At 42.3% G+C, this 12,991-nt stretch overlaps 1 protein-coding gene and 1 pseudogene across 5 annotated transcripts in view; both read left to right on the top strand.

Moving 5' to 3' along the window:
* LOC106561943 (protein kinase C and casein kinase II substrate protein 3) overlaps window positions 1-5,064 on the top strand; it is a 28,190-nt gene extending 23,126 nt beyond the window's left edge. For 4 of the 5 annotated variants that reach the window (XM_045689020.1, XM_045689018.1, XM_045689019.1 and 1 more), the window contains 3 exons: window positions 960-1,093; window positions 2,145-2,308; window positions 3,820-5,064. In XM_045689020.1, the coding sequence (XP_045544976.1) occupies window positions 960-1,093; window positions 2,145-2,308; window positions 3,820-3,935 (414 nt within the window). In that variant the 3' untranslated portion in view covers window positions 3,936-5,064. The remainder of the gene's footprint in view (window positions 1-959; window positions 1,094-2,144; window positions 2,309-3,819) is intronic. The other variant, XM_045689021.1, reaches the window with a different exon arrangement.
* Window positions 5,065-11,606: 6,542 nt separating this feature from the next.
* On the top strand, window positions 11,607-12,599 carry LOC123725231 (high choriolytic enzyme 2-like; annotated as a pseudogene).
* The last annotated feature ends 392 nt before the right edge of the window (window positions 12,600-12,991 follow it).

Genomic DNA, 12,991 nt, shown 5'->3' with positions numbered 1-12,991 from the left:
AATAAGAAATCTTCCCCATAGAGCCGTATTGAGCTCTTGCTTGAACTGTTGGTAAATTCCAAATTGGGGTGACGCTGAATGGGCCCTTGTGTGACGTGTGGACCTGAGTTGGTTCTGGAATGCTGTAGTGCGTTCTCAGAGCTAAAGCCTGCTCTGACCACCCCACACACTGCCCAAGGTTCCTAAAAACTGGCCATTTAAAACTGCTCCTCGGTCACCACCTTCATTCTACTGCACATGCAGGAGGCAATTCTTTTTCTTCTATTTTGTGGAAAATTCCAGCTACTGTGAACCAAAAAAATCCTCTACTTCATAATGATTAATTTAAAGCTGGCGATAGCTGGCTGGCACGCAGGATCATGTTGATCTGGAAACCGGCATTGGTTTACAGTCCCAGGCAAAGCCACTGTGACGCTTGTGGAGAGTGAGAATGAGGCAGCTCTCCTCTGTCGCCTTAGGAATCTTTTGGCATTCCCACTGGTTTCCCCAGACACAGGGGCCCCTTTGTCCTGGCTGGGGAGCAGCATAGCTCTCTGTAGTGGATCCAGAACTAGGCACAAGGCTTCAAAAGCACTCTGGTTATTTAGTATCATCCCAAAGATGATGCATCAACATGTGACTGGCGAAACTGTATCTTCAGTTGACTGTTTTATTTTTTATTTTTTTTCTCTCCACTTTTCATTTGTATGGCGATTTGGTTTAGATTACAGGTCTGTGAGGTGGCTGTTCTTTTGTGGTGTTTGGGTGTGGTTTTGACTGCGTTGATAAAATAAAAACACACTAGGCCAGATGAATACAATAGATATTTCACTCGGTGGTGTTCAATATAAACTATACTGTTTAGAAGAAGCCTCTGTATGTGTGAGAAAATGATATGTTACCAGCTGGTGATGGATAGAAAACATAAAATAGTTCCATCCTTTTTAAAGTCTCATATATATATATAAACATTTGTCCAGGAATGGTCCCCTGAGTCAAACCGCTCCATCTCCAACCAGAAGGCGAGGAACAGCCGGGCGGAGGACGTGGTCACCCTGACCAACATTGTCCCTTCAAGCGAGGAGGCACCCCAGACCCCTCAAGAGACCACCAGGTAACTCTGTGACCTGCACATGACCTATCCGCCCTGCTCTCCCTGCACCGTCACTGTAGCTTCTGTACCAAATGAGTTGTTCAAATGTAGAGCTAGAGATTACTCTTTGTCCGACCACACCACTATTGATGAATTGTCTTCTCAGCTTTCGGACAGGTACTAAACAATGTCAGTGTGTGTCTTTCCTCTTCTATAATACAATAGTTGCCTTGTGAATGGAGCAGGAAAGACTGGGAATAATAGTTGGGGAGTACAGTATCTTGTTATTCTGACTCACTGTTCCCACGGGACAATGGATGTTTGAGGAGTACTTTATTTTTCATTTGTAATAAAGAATTAACATTGGTACTTGAGGCCAAGTTTTTTTCTAATAACATAAACAAAAGGATGACATTGTTATTCTTATGTTAACTTCCTGTTGGTTAGCTCCAAAGACGTATACCTCTAAGGTGTTTAAACTCCAATTATTCCAGCTTTTTCCAAAAACTGTTTGGCTTCTGCTGCTGTATTTGTCTTGTGTTCTTAACTCCATGGGGGACCACGGTTACTAACTTCCTGTATCCTCAGAGAGCTGCGGCCTCTAATTAGTGTTTGTACTCGTGCTGAGTCAGAGGCATTGTGTCTGTGCCTGTTTTCATGCGTTTTGAATTTAACCTCTGTATTCAATTAAACATGCATACACCAGTCACAGTAGATGTTCATGCGGTTTCGCTCTAACTTGGCGTGTGAGCACGGAGATCAAATGAAGGCATATTGATTTAATGTGTCACCTTTCATAGAACTTGTTGGTGGGGAAAACCTGTGGTCGCTACCACCCTCTGTTGGTTAAAGTTATTGCTACAGTGATATGAGAATACATGGCCCTGCGTCACAAGACATTTTGTTTGATTTCTGGTTGCAGCCTCCATGTATAGTTTGGAAGATAAAATGACACGTTCGTTGTTCTCTTCATACCATCCTTGTAGGACTACACAAAGTAATAGATTTGTTTTGCTTTTTTTGCCATGGTATACTAACCTTCTGCCCTTTTTTTCCCCTTTCTTGTCAACAGAGGGGTTAAAGACTACTCATCAGACTGGTCTGACGAAGACCTCCCCAAAAAGGTCATCGCTGCTAATGGGTTAGAGAAGGAAGAGGAGAAGGTAGAAGGTGTACGAGTTAGAGCGTTGTATGATTACACTGGGCAGGAGGCGGATGAGCTGAGCTTTAAAGCAGGTATTAATCCCTACTAATGCTTATTAATGTTACTGGACATCAACACACACACACACACACACACGAGGACTAATGTCTGCATGGCAGCCACAGCTCACTTTGTCCTGCTAAACTAATGGCGTGGATATTCATTCACCATTTGTGGGAAGAAAAAAATTATAATTTGGTCAGAACATGGTGAAAATGTAAGGACAAACAACAGTGGGAGAATTAATACAAGTGTGATTTACACAACATGAGCATCAGATCTGAAGACACTGCAGCAATATAATTTGTATCCTACCACTTACCAGATGTTTTTTCTGTTTTGTTTAATGTATTGTCTAGGATCAGCCTTGGTTCCCTTTGCTCTGATTTATTTCCTAATATGATTTCATTTTGATATCATTTTCATAGAATATCCTGTTTGAAACATTATTGTATTTATAGCTTTGGTTGAAGATACTCATCCTAATTCTGGATGTTTAACATTCAAAATGGATGTGTACATAATAAGAATGCAATAAATGGTGTGTCAAGCAAAATGATTATCATTTTTAAACTCCTACAACTCCTCAACACTGCAAGTAACTGTTGCAATTGATAGTCATGACGATTATGGTTTTTGAAATGTGTATGAATTACCTTGAACTGAACCACGTCATTTGTCGAGACTTCACAAAATTCACTTCTTTACCCTAGATGATTCCTGCCAGCTAAAAGGCACAGGGTAACGTTGTCCGTTATTTTGATTAGCAGTTAATTCCCATGATCACGACGACCCCAGGGGGACCCCTTTGTTATGCTAGTGAAAATAAAGCTGTCGTTAAGGCAGTGCTTGGTCCCTCTGATTGGTGGGGTCACACTCAAGTCTTCCCCCCCCCAGTGGAGTTTAACCAGTCTGAGCCCCCATTAGAGCCCAGTCTAACTGCGAGCTAATGTCCTTATCTGGGGCGATCTCCTAGATTAGTAGATGTCTACACAGAGGGGGGGTCGTGTACCCTTGGATTTGGAGAGGATATTGGATAATAGGAGTTGAAGTGCCCATGTAGAGATCTTAGTAGACCTTACTTTAACTCTGATCTGCACTGTGGCCTTGCTTTTGGTCTACTTTGATTCCAGTCTTGAGGGATCACAAAAGGCCAAATGATTTGAGACAGGGCAGGGGTTAACAATCCTTTGGAGAAGGAATAAGCCCTCACACGATAAGCTTTTGCTTTCTAGAAGAGCACCTCAGACGAAACTAAGAGGTGATATAGTCAATTAAGTAATTTCATTTGGATATGGCGAGAACCTGACGTACACAGGTAATTGTTGCGGCCTTGTGGTGGTCTCTAACAAACTGAGATTCAGAAGTCCAGTCCATTACATGAATATGGATGAATTATGGTGCATGTAATTGCACTGAGAAGATGTTTCACACTCCCAACAGGTGGTGTCAGTGGAATATTCCAGATATGCATGGGACTGGAAGAAACAGTGTGTTGTTATTAAGCCTGTTCCCCTGTGCTTTCTGCTCTCTCATCACTCAGGTGAAGAGCTAATGAAGATGGGTGAGGAGGACGAGCAGGGCTGGTGCAAAGGACAGCTGGCCAACGGAGATGTGGGCCTTTACCCTGCTAACTATGTCCAGGTCGTCACATCCTGATGACCCGCCCCCTTCCTGGGCAAAGAAATGCAGCCAATGGTACCACAGAGTACAGATATCATGAGAATTACTGACAGCAACACCAGCGCTGACAGTCCCCCAGAAGACTGGATGTGCTTGTTGTATTTGTCGAGACAGCTGTTGCTCTTAATTTCAAGAATAATGAAACAGGAATACAGTCCAAATTTAAAACTGTTTCCTTAACTACTAGAGGATTAATAATGAGAATGGAGGTCATTATCCCATGGACTTTATCCTCTGTTTGTGAGAGACATAACCAGTACAGTGCCTTTTTGAAAAGGATGCCAGGGAAGGATGCTTGGAGAGCTCTCCTCTGCCATGTGACTGGCAGCACTCGGCAGTGGTTTAGGCTGGGTGACGATCTGAGCGACCCCTGGAGGACAGGATAGTACACAGCAAGTTAACTGATCACGAGAGGGTGCCTCTGCAAGGATGCAGAAACGATCTCACACTTCCGTTGTGCATCAACTTTTGACGTTTCACTAGCTTTCACTCAAAGCACAATTCACTTCAAGTATTTATTAAGATGAGATGGTATGCACAGTTTTTCACCTGTTACTTGCGGTTTCTTTACAATATGTTGTGTACTTCACATGTTCATTTTCCCTAATGTTTAGTATGTAAAAGTACGTAGATACACATAATATTGATAAGGGTATGTTTGGGACAGTTAGTAGATTAAGGTTACAATGCATTCAAACCCACATTGGTTTGATGTGCTTGCTTTTTTTCTTTTCTTCATTCAAATAGCCATACTTGAGATAAGGGATATGAGAGTAATTCCATATCGCAAATTTTTACCTGCAGTTAGACTTTTATTAGCATTTTAATTTATTTTTCTTGTTTAAATCATTTTAATTATAATTTTTTGCATATGAACTAAACCAACTAAACCAGGGAGAGTAAGACTTGTATAAGTTGATTTAAACCTGTGGGGAAAAAGTGAGATGCAGGTGTGTACAGCTATGAGACTGTTTTTGAGGGCAATGTAAACATGTCTGTCTGTCTCCACTGCTCTGCGCTCACTGTGAACATGGTTTTACATGAAACTACTAACAAGCAACAAGCTAATCTATGTACAATTCTGAAATAAAACATTTAAATCAGATCCCAATCCACCAGCTGAATTATTTTCACTTTTTAATCAAGTATTATTGTCGAATGGATTCTTATGCTTGGAAATGAGTTGTGAACCACACAACCATCTGTCTGGAGTTGAATATAAAAAGTGAAATGAAATAAATATCACATTTTTCTCATTACACATCTTACTGAAGGATACTTTTTAAGACTTATGTCTAGACATTCATTGGTGAACCATGCCCTGTGAGAAACCGAATGGTGATTTACTATAAACCAGTGAACAAACAAGCCATTAAAATTACTCCAGTGTTTGTCACATGGGCATAAAAATATTGGAACTTCCTGGATATTAGTCTGCACATTTGTAGTAGGTACTAAATCTACATTTGCACTGATAACATGACCTTGAAGCCCTGGCATTCCCAGGAGTAGTGTACAGAACCATTTATATAGAATACATTTCCTTCAATGTAGTGCCTGAGTTGCTTTGCAATAACATTGGACTTGTGTGTTCGTTTGAACCAAAACACAATGAAAACATAGACAGTGTTTACAGTAATGATGGTTGTTTGTAAACGAATTGTGAAATCATTTTATTTTTAAGGGATGTATGTAGTGAAGTTGATGTTTGAATGTTAGTTTAAAAACTTGAATATAAATGCAAAAATAGTGTGAAAAGCATTAACTGTAAACCATCGTTTTCATACATGCACTGAGTATACATAACGGCAACACCTGTTCTTTCCATGACATAGAGGGACTAGGTGAATCCAAGGGAAAGATATGATCCCTTATTGATGTCACTTACTGATGTTAAATCCACTCAGTGTTGATGAAGGGAAGGAGACTGGTTAAAGAAGGATTTTTAAGCCTTGAGACAATTGAGACCTGGATTGTGTATGTGTGCCATTGAGGGTGAATGGGCAAGACAATGTTTGATTTTGAATGAGGTATGGTATTAAGTGCCAGGTGCACCGGTTTGTGTCAAACCCAACAGCATTGCAGTTGTTTTCACGCTCAACAGTTTCTCATGTGTATCAAGAATGGTCCACCACGCAAAGGACATCCAGCCAACTTGATACAACTGTGGGAAGCATTGGAGTCCACATGGGCCAGCATCCCTGTGGACCGCTTTCCACCCCATGTAGAGTCCATATCCCGACGAATTGAGGCTCTTCTGAGGGCAAAGGAAGGTATTCCTAATGTTTGGTGTACATGGCAGTTTAGAGAAAGGATGTTTTGGGGGGGTGCATGTCTGCAGACTATTTTGGATGCACGTGTTCAAGTCTGAGATGAGTGTTGTTGATTATAAAGTGTCAGGCAATTCAAAATGATTTATATCAAAATCATCAATCAGGATTTATTTCTGGTTTTTCTATGTTTATTCCACGACCAAAACATTCATTGATATTTTATTTGGTGAAATAACAATTTATATTAAATTAACTCTTGATTATGGCGTTGACAAATGTGTGATAACCCCAGAGACCTGGGTCAAATACATTTATTTGAGGTGCTCTTAATTTAGCTTGGAGTTTGCAATTTTGGTACTATTCCATTGGATCTATTCTTCAGGGCAAATATTTGTCAGACAAAGACAGATATTTTAAAGTATTTGACAATTGCATTTGACCCAGGTTTGGCTAAATAGTATGGGGGGCTGAGGCCTAAGAGGGTTTTAGTATCAACCAGTGGGTCTTGCGACGGGTACACAGAGATGACCAGTTTACAGTGGAGTATAGAATGCAGTGATGTGTCCTATAAGGAGCATTGGTGGCAAATCTACCCACTTGAGAGCACCCTTACCTGCCGATCTATAAATTATGTCTCCGTAATCTAGCATGGGTAGGATGGTCATCTGAATCAGGGTTAGTTTGGCAGCTGGGGTGAAAGAGGAGCGATTACGATAGAGGAAACCAAGTCTAGATTTAACTTTTGCCTGCAGCTTTGATATTTGCTGAGAGAAGGACAGTGTACCGTCTAGCCATACTCCCAAGTACTTGTATGAGGTAACTACCTCAAGCGCTAAACCCACAGAGGTAGTAATCACACCTGTGGGGAGAGGGGCATTCTTCTTATCAAACCACATGACCTTTGTTTTGGAGGTTTTCAGAACAAGGATAAGGGTAGAGAAAGCTTGTCGGACACTAAGAAAGCTTTGTTGAGCATTTAAGGAGCCAGCTGAGTATGACTGTATCATCTGCATATAAATGGATGAGAGAGCTTCCTACTGCCTGAGCTATGTTCTTGATGTAAATTAAGAAGAGTGTGGGGCCTAGGATCGAGCCTTGGGGTACTCCCTTGGTGACAGGCAGTGGCTGAGACAGCAGATGTTCTGACTTTATACACTGCACTCTTTGAGAGAGGTAGTTAGCAAACCAGGCCAAAGACCCCTCAGAGACACCAATACTCCTTAGCCAGCCCACAAGAATGGTCTACTGTATCAAAAACTTTGGCAAAGTCAATAAAAATAGCAGCACAATATTGTTTAGAATCAAGGGCAATGGTGACATCCTTGAGGACCTTTAAGGTTGCAGTCCACAACCTGAGTAGAAACCAGATCGCATACCAGAGACAATACTTTTTTATTCATTATTATTTTACCCCTTTTAGTTCCCAATTTCATGGTATCCTATTGTCCCATCGCTGTAACTCCCGTACAGACTCGAGAGATGTGAAGGTTGAGAGCCATGCGTCCTCCGAAACACAACCCAGCCAAGCTGCATTGCTTCTTGACACAACGCCCGCTTAACCCGGAAGCCAGCCGCACCAATGTGTCGGAGAAAACACCGTACACCTGGCAACCATGTCAGCGTGGATTGCGCCCAGCCCACCACAGGAGTCGCTAGTGCGCGATGGGACAAGAACATCTCTGCCGGTCAAACCCTCCCCTAACCCGGACGATGCTGGGCAAAATTGTGCACCGCCCCATTGGTCTCCTGGTTACGGCCGGTTGCGACAGAGCCTGGACTCGAACCAGGATCTCTAGTGACACAGCTAGCACTGCGATGCAGTGCCTTAGACCACTGCGACACGCAAGAGGCCCTGCCAGAGAGAATACTATAGACATCAAGAAAGCCAGTCAGTTGATTATAGACAAGTTTTTCCCAACACTTTTGATAAACAGGGCAAAATAGAAATGGACCTATAATATTTAGGATCAGCTTGATCTCCCCCTTTAAATAAAGGACGGCTGCCTTCCAAGCAATGGGACCCACCCCAGAAAGGAGAAAAAGGTTGAAAAGGTCAGCGATAGGCTTGGCGACGATAGGGGCACCATCCTTAAAGAAGAAACGGTCTAAACCATCTCACCCAGATGTTTTTTTGGGGGTCAAGTTTCAGGAGCTCCTTTAGCACCTTGGACTCAGTGGCTGCCTGTGTAACAGTATAGCTTCCGTCCCTCTCCTCGCCCCTACCTGGTCTCGAACCAGGGACCCTCTGCACACATCTACAACTGCCTCCCATGAAGCATCGTTACCCATCGCTCCACAAAAGCCGCGGCCTTTGCAGAGCAAGGGGAACAACTACTTCAAGGTCTCAGGGCGAGTGACGTCACCATTGAAATGCTATTAGCGCGCACCCTGCTAACTAGCTTGCCATTTCACATCGGTTACACTCACCCCCCTTTTGACCTCCTCCTTTTCCACAGCAACCAGTGATCCGGGTCAACAGCGTCAATGTAACAGTATAGCTTCCGTCCCTCTCCTCGCCCCTACCTGGGCTCGAATCAGGGACCCTCCTGCACACATCTACAACTGCCTCCCACGAAGCATCGTTACCCATCGCTCCACAAAAGCCGCGGCCCTTGCAGAGCAAGGGGAACAACTACTTCAAGGTCTCAGAGCGAGTGACGTCACCGATTGAAACGCTATTAGCGCCCAGCCCGCTAACTAGCTAGCCATTTCACATCGGTTACACCTGTAGGGAGAAATTTTGTAGCGGGGCAGGGGAAAAAGAGGGAAAAGCATCGGGGATAGTAGCATTAGAAGGGGTGGGAGATGAGTAAACGTTGGACGGGCAAGGACGCACGGCTGAGTCAAATAAGTATCCTAACTTAATGAAGTGGTGGTTAAAACCTGTTGGGGCTAGGGGGCAGTATTTGCACGGCCGGATAAAAAACGTACCCGATTTAAACTGGTTACTACTCTTGCCCAGAAATGAGAATATGCATGTAATTAGTAGATTTGGATATAAAACACTCTAAAGTTTCTAAAGCTGTTTGAATGGTGTCTGTGAGTATAACAGAACTCATATGGCAGACCAAAACCTGAGAAGATTCCAAACAGGAAGTGCCCTGTCTGACAATTTGTTATCCTTCTGTTGCATCTTTATCGAAAATACAGCATCTCTGCTGTAACGTGACATTTTCTAAGGCTTCCATTGGCTCTCAGAAGGCGCCAGAAAGTGGAATGACGTGTCTCTGGGCGAAGAACAGCAGGAGATTTTGTGAGTGGTCAGGCTGGGAATAGTGACACTGGAGATGCGTGTTCATGAGAATTCTCAATTTTTTTCTTTCAGCCTTTGAATGAATACAACGTCGCCCGGTTGGAATATTATCGCTATTTTACGAGAAAAATAGCATAAAAATTGATTTTAAACAGCGTTTGACATGCTTCGAAGTACGGTAATGGAATATTTGGATTTTTTTTGTCACGAAATGCGCTCGCGCGTCACCCTTCCGATAGTAACTTGAACGCACGAACAAAACCGAGGTATTTGGATATAACTATGGATTATTTGGAACCAAAACAACATTTGTTGTTGAAGTAGAAGTCCTGGGAGTGCATTCTGACGAAGAACAGCAAAGGTAATCCAATTTTTCTTATAGTAAATCTGAGTTTGGTGAGGGACAAACTTGGTGGGTGTCAAATTAGCTAGCCGTGATGGCCAGGCTATGTACTCAGAATATTGCAAAATGTGCTTTCACCGAAAACTTATTTTAAAATCTGACACCACGATTGCATAAAGGAGTTCTGTATCTATAATTCTTAAAATAATTGTTATGTATTTTGTGAACGTTAATCATGAGTAATTTAGTCAATTCACCGGAAGTTTGCAGTGGGTATGCTAGTTCTGAACATCACATGCTAATGTAAAAAGCTGGTTTTTGATATAAATATGAACTTGATTGAACAAAACATGCATGTATTGTATAACATAATGTCCTAGGAGTGTCATCTGATGAAGATCATCAAAGGTTAGTGCTGCATTTAGCTGTGGTTTTGGTTTTTGTGACATATATGCTTGCTTTGAAAATGGCTGTGTGATTATTTTTGGCAGGGTATTCTCCTGACATAATCTAATGTTTTGCTTTCGTTGTAAAGCCTTTTTGAAATCGGACAATGTGGTTAGATTAACGAGAGTCTTGTCTTTAAAATTGTGTAAAATAGTAATATGTTTGAGAAATTGAAGTTATAGCATTTTTCAGGTATTTGTATTTCGCGCCACGCGATTCCACTGGCTGTTGGCTAGGTGGGACGCAAGCGTCCCACCTAGCCCAGGGAGGTTAAAGAGCTCAGCCATGTGCTTCTTGTCAGTAACAACCATATCATCAACATTAAGGGACATGGGCAGCTGTGAGGAGCAGGATTTATTCTCCAGGTCTTTAACAGTTTTCCAGAACTTCTTGGGGTTAGACCCACAGAGAGAACTGTTCCTTAAAGTAACTAACTTTGGCCTTCTGGATAGCCTGAGTGCACTAATTTCTAATTTGCCTGAACGAGAGCCAGTCAGCCTGAGTATGCGTGTGCCAAGCCTTTCGCCAAATGCAATTCTTGAGGTGGAGTAACTTTGCAAGATCACGGTCGAACCAGGGGCTGAACCTGTTTTTAATTCTCAATTTCTTTATGGGGGCTTGTTTGTTAACAATACCACTAAAAATATCAAAAAAGAAGGTCCAAGTGTCTTCGACAGAGGGGATCAAGCTGATTCTATACCATTTTACAGAGGCCAGTTCATGAAGGAAGGCTTGCTCATTAGATTTTTTAGCAAGTGTCTATGACAAATCAGGACAGTTTGTTTCACTGAGAAGCCATTACGAACACAGGCTGTAGTGAAACAAATATTATGACTGCTTCCATTGCCATAGTAAATAAATTGCATGTGTTATTTTATTGGTTGTAATGATGTATTATCTTGTTTTTGCAGGCTTTGGATGAGGTGACAACTGGAAATGAGGACATATACACCACAGGTAGGCCATAAATCATATTTTCTTGTTATGAGAAGATAAGCCAAGATAACATGTGAAATATTAATTCAACCTGCCACATGATCCAGTTATTCTAAGATGATTAATCTAGATTGCCTTTAATGTTTTGTCTTCGTTAAAGATACATTTGACAGTGATCTTGACGTCTCCGACGTAATTGAGGCAGCGGACGAAAACTTAGGTAAGATCTTACTTTAAGAATGTGTATACAATCTATTGGATCTTGTGTACTCTGTGCTGTCCAATGCACAGAAATATGTTTTCATTCTAATTAATATTTCTGTGGTCCAATAATGACACAAGGTGAAACCATGGCAATGAACTCTGGATTGATGTATTTACCATTATTTCCTACCATGGGCATTGACAGAAATGATCCACTCATCCTATTTGGAGACATTGCTATGGAAACTGGGATTCGGAATGCTTCCCCATGCACTGCTAGAGATTGCAAGTGGCCCAAAAGCAGGAATGGGGTTGTGCCTGTGTATATCTCCTCTTCATATAGTAAGTGTATTTTTTTATTAATATTGTATAGTGACTATTCACACCTAACTTTTCATTATGATTGCTGTCTAATTTCAAGGGTCCTAAATTCAGTGCTGTGAACATCGTCTTATTCTTTCTTTGCCGCTTTAGAGTAGCGAGATATCCTCATAAAAGGACTGATCTCCTTCCACCTGTCTACCTACATCCAATTGGTGTGGTGGAAGCAGGATCAAGATTATTTGTATTTACACCCTGGAAATGGCTATGTTACAAGCAGACATTCAAATGAAAAGGGAATTCATATAATGCAACTGAGTCCCAGTCTTTTTCTTTCCTAACACAAGACTGATAATATAGATAACAGACTGTCTTGTGTGCTTAGCTTCTGTCTCTAAGGTGCTGGTCATATTTGGGACGTCGAGGTGGTCAGCAGGTGATCTCCTTACAGCAACGTGGCCATGTCCATCATGGTACAGTCCAGCATGAAGTCCTGCATGCTCTGGGCTTCCACCATGAGCAGAACCGCAGTGACAGGGACAATAATGTCACCATCGTTACAGAGAGCATCAGCGAAGGTAAGAGACCTCCACTTTCATTTTGTTTTAGAGGTTGCTAATGTGTTTGTATTGTCAGACTGGCAAAACAAATGTCTTAATTGCTGTGAAAAGGAAGGAACACAACTTCACAAAGGTGGAAAACAATAACTTGATGACTCCATATGACTACACCTCTGTGATGCACTATGGAAGGTCAGTTTCTAGGACTATTTGTATTTAGCTAAAATAAACGTTCAATCTCACACCTACAGGTATGCTACAATTGTACATATACTGTGCAATGATATGTCTTTCAGGCAGTGACGGATTTAGGTATAGGCCACATGGGCAGCCGCCAGGGGCGGCATCTTGCCGGGAGCAGCACGGGGCACCCGCACAAATAAAATCTGAATGATGACATTTTCACCATCGTTTTTCTATCACTCATGTGCACGTCACAACAATGATATGTCACCGTGTGGGTCAATTAACCTTGTCGGAGTGGGCGTCCTGATTCTCGTTTCTGAGCTAGGCAGGCTACTGGCTGGGAAGGTCTCCCACTCAGAGGTACGAGATGGGGAGGGGGCCGGTGGGTAGGTTGACCTCAGGTCTCCCCACTGGAAGTCCGAGGTAGGGGGAGCAGGGGAGTCTACCAAATAGCGCACCTCTAACTTTGTACAGTACTAATGCAATTAGTAAAATCAGTCACACTACGA

Source organism: Salmo salar, chromosome ssa11, assembly GCF_905237065.1.
Source record: "Salmo salar chromosome ssa11, Ssal_v3.1, whole genome shotgun sequence".
NCBI lineage: Eukaryota > Metazoa > Chordata > Actinopteri > Salmoniformes > Salmonidae > Salmo > Salmo salar.
This window is presented reverse-complemented; position numbering and strand designations above follow the sequence as displayed.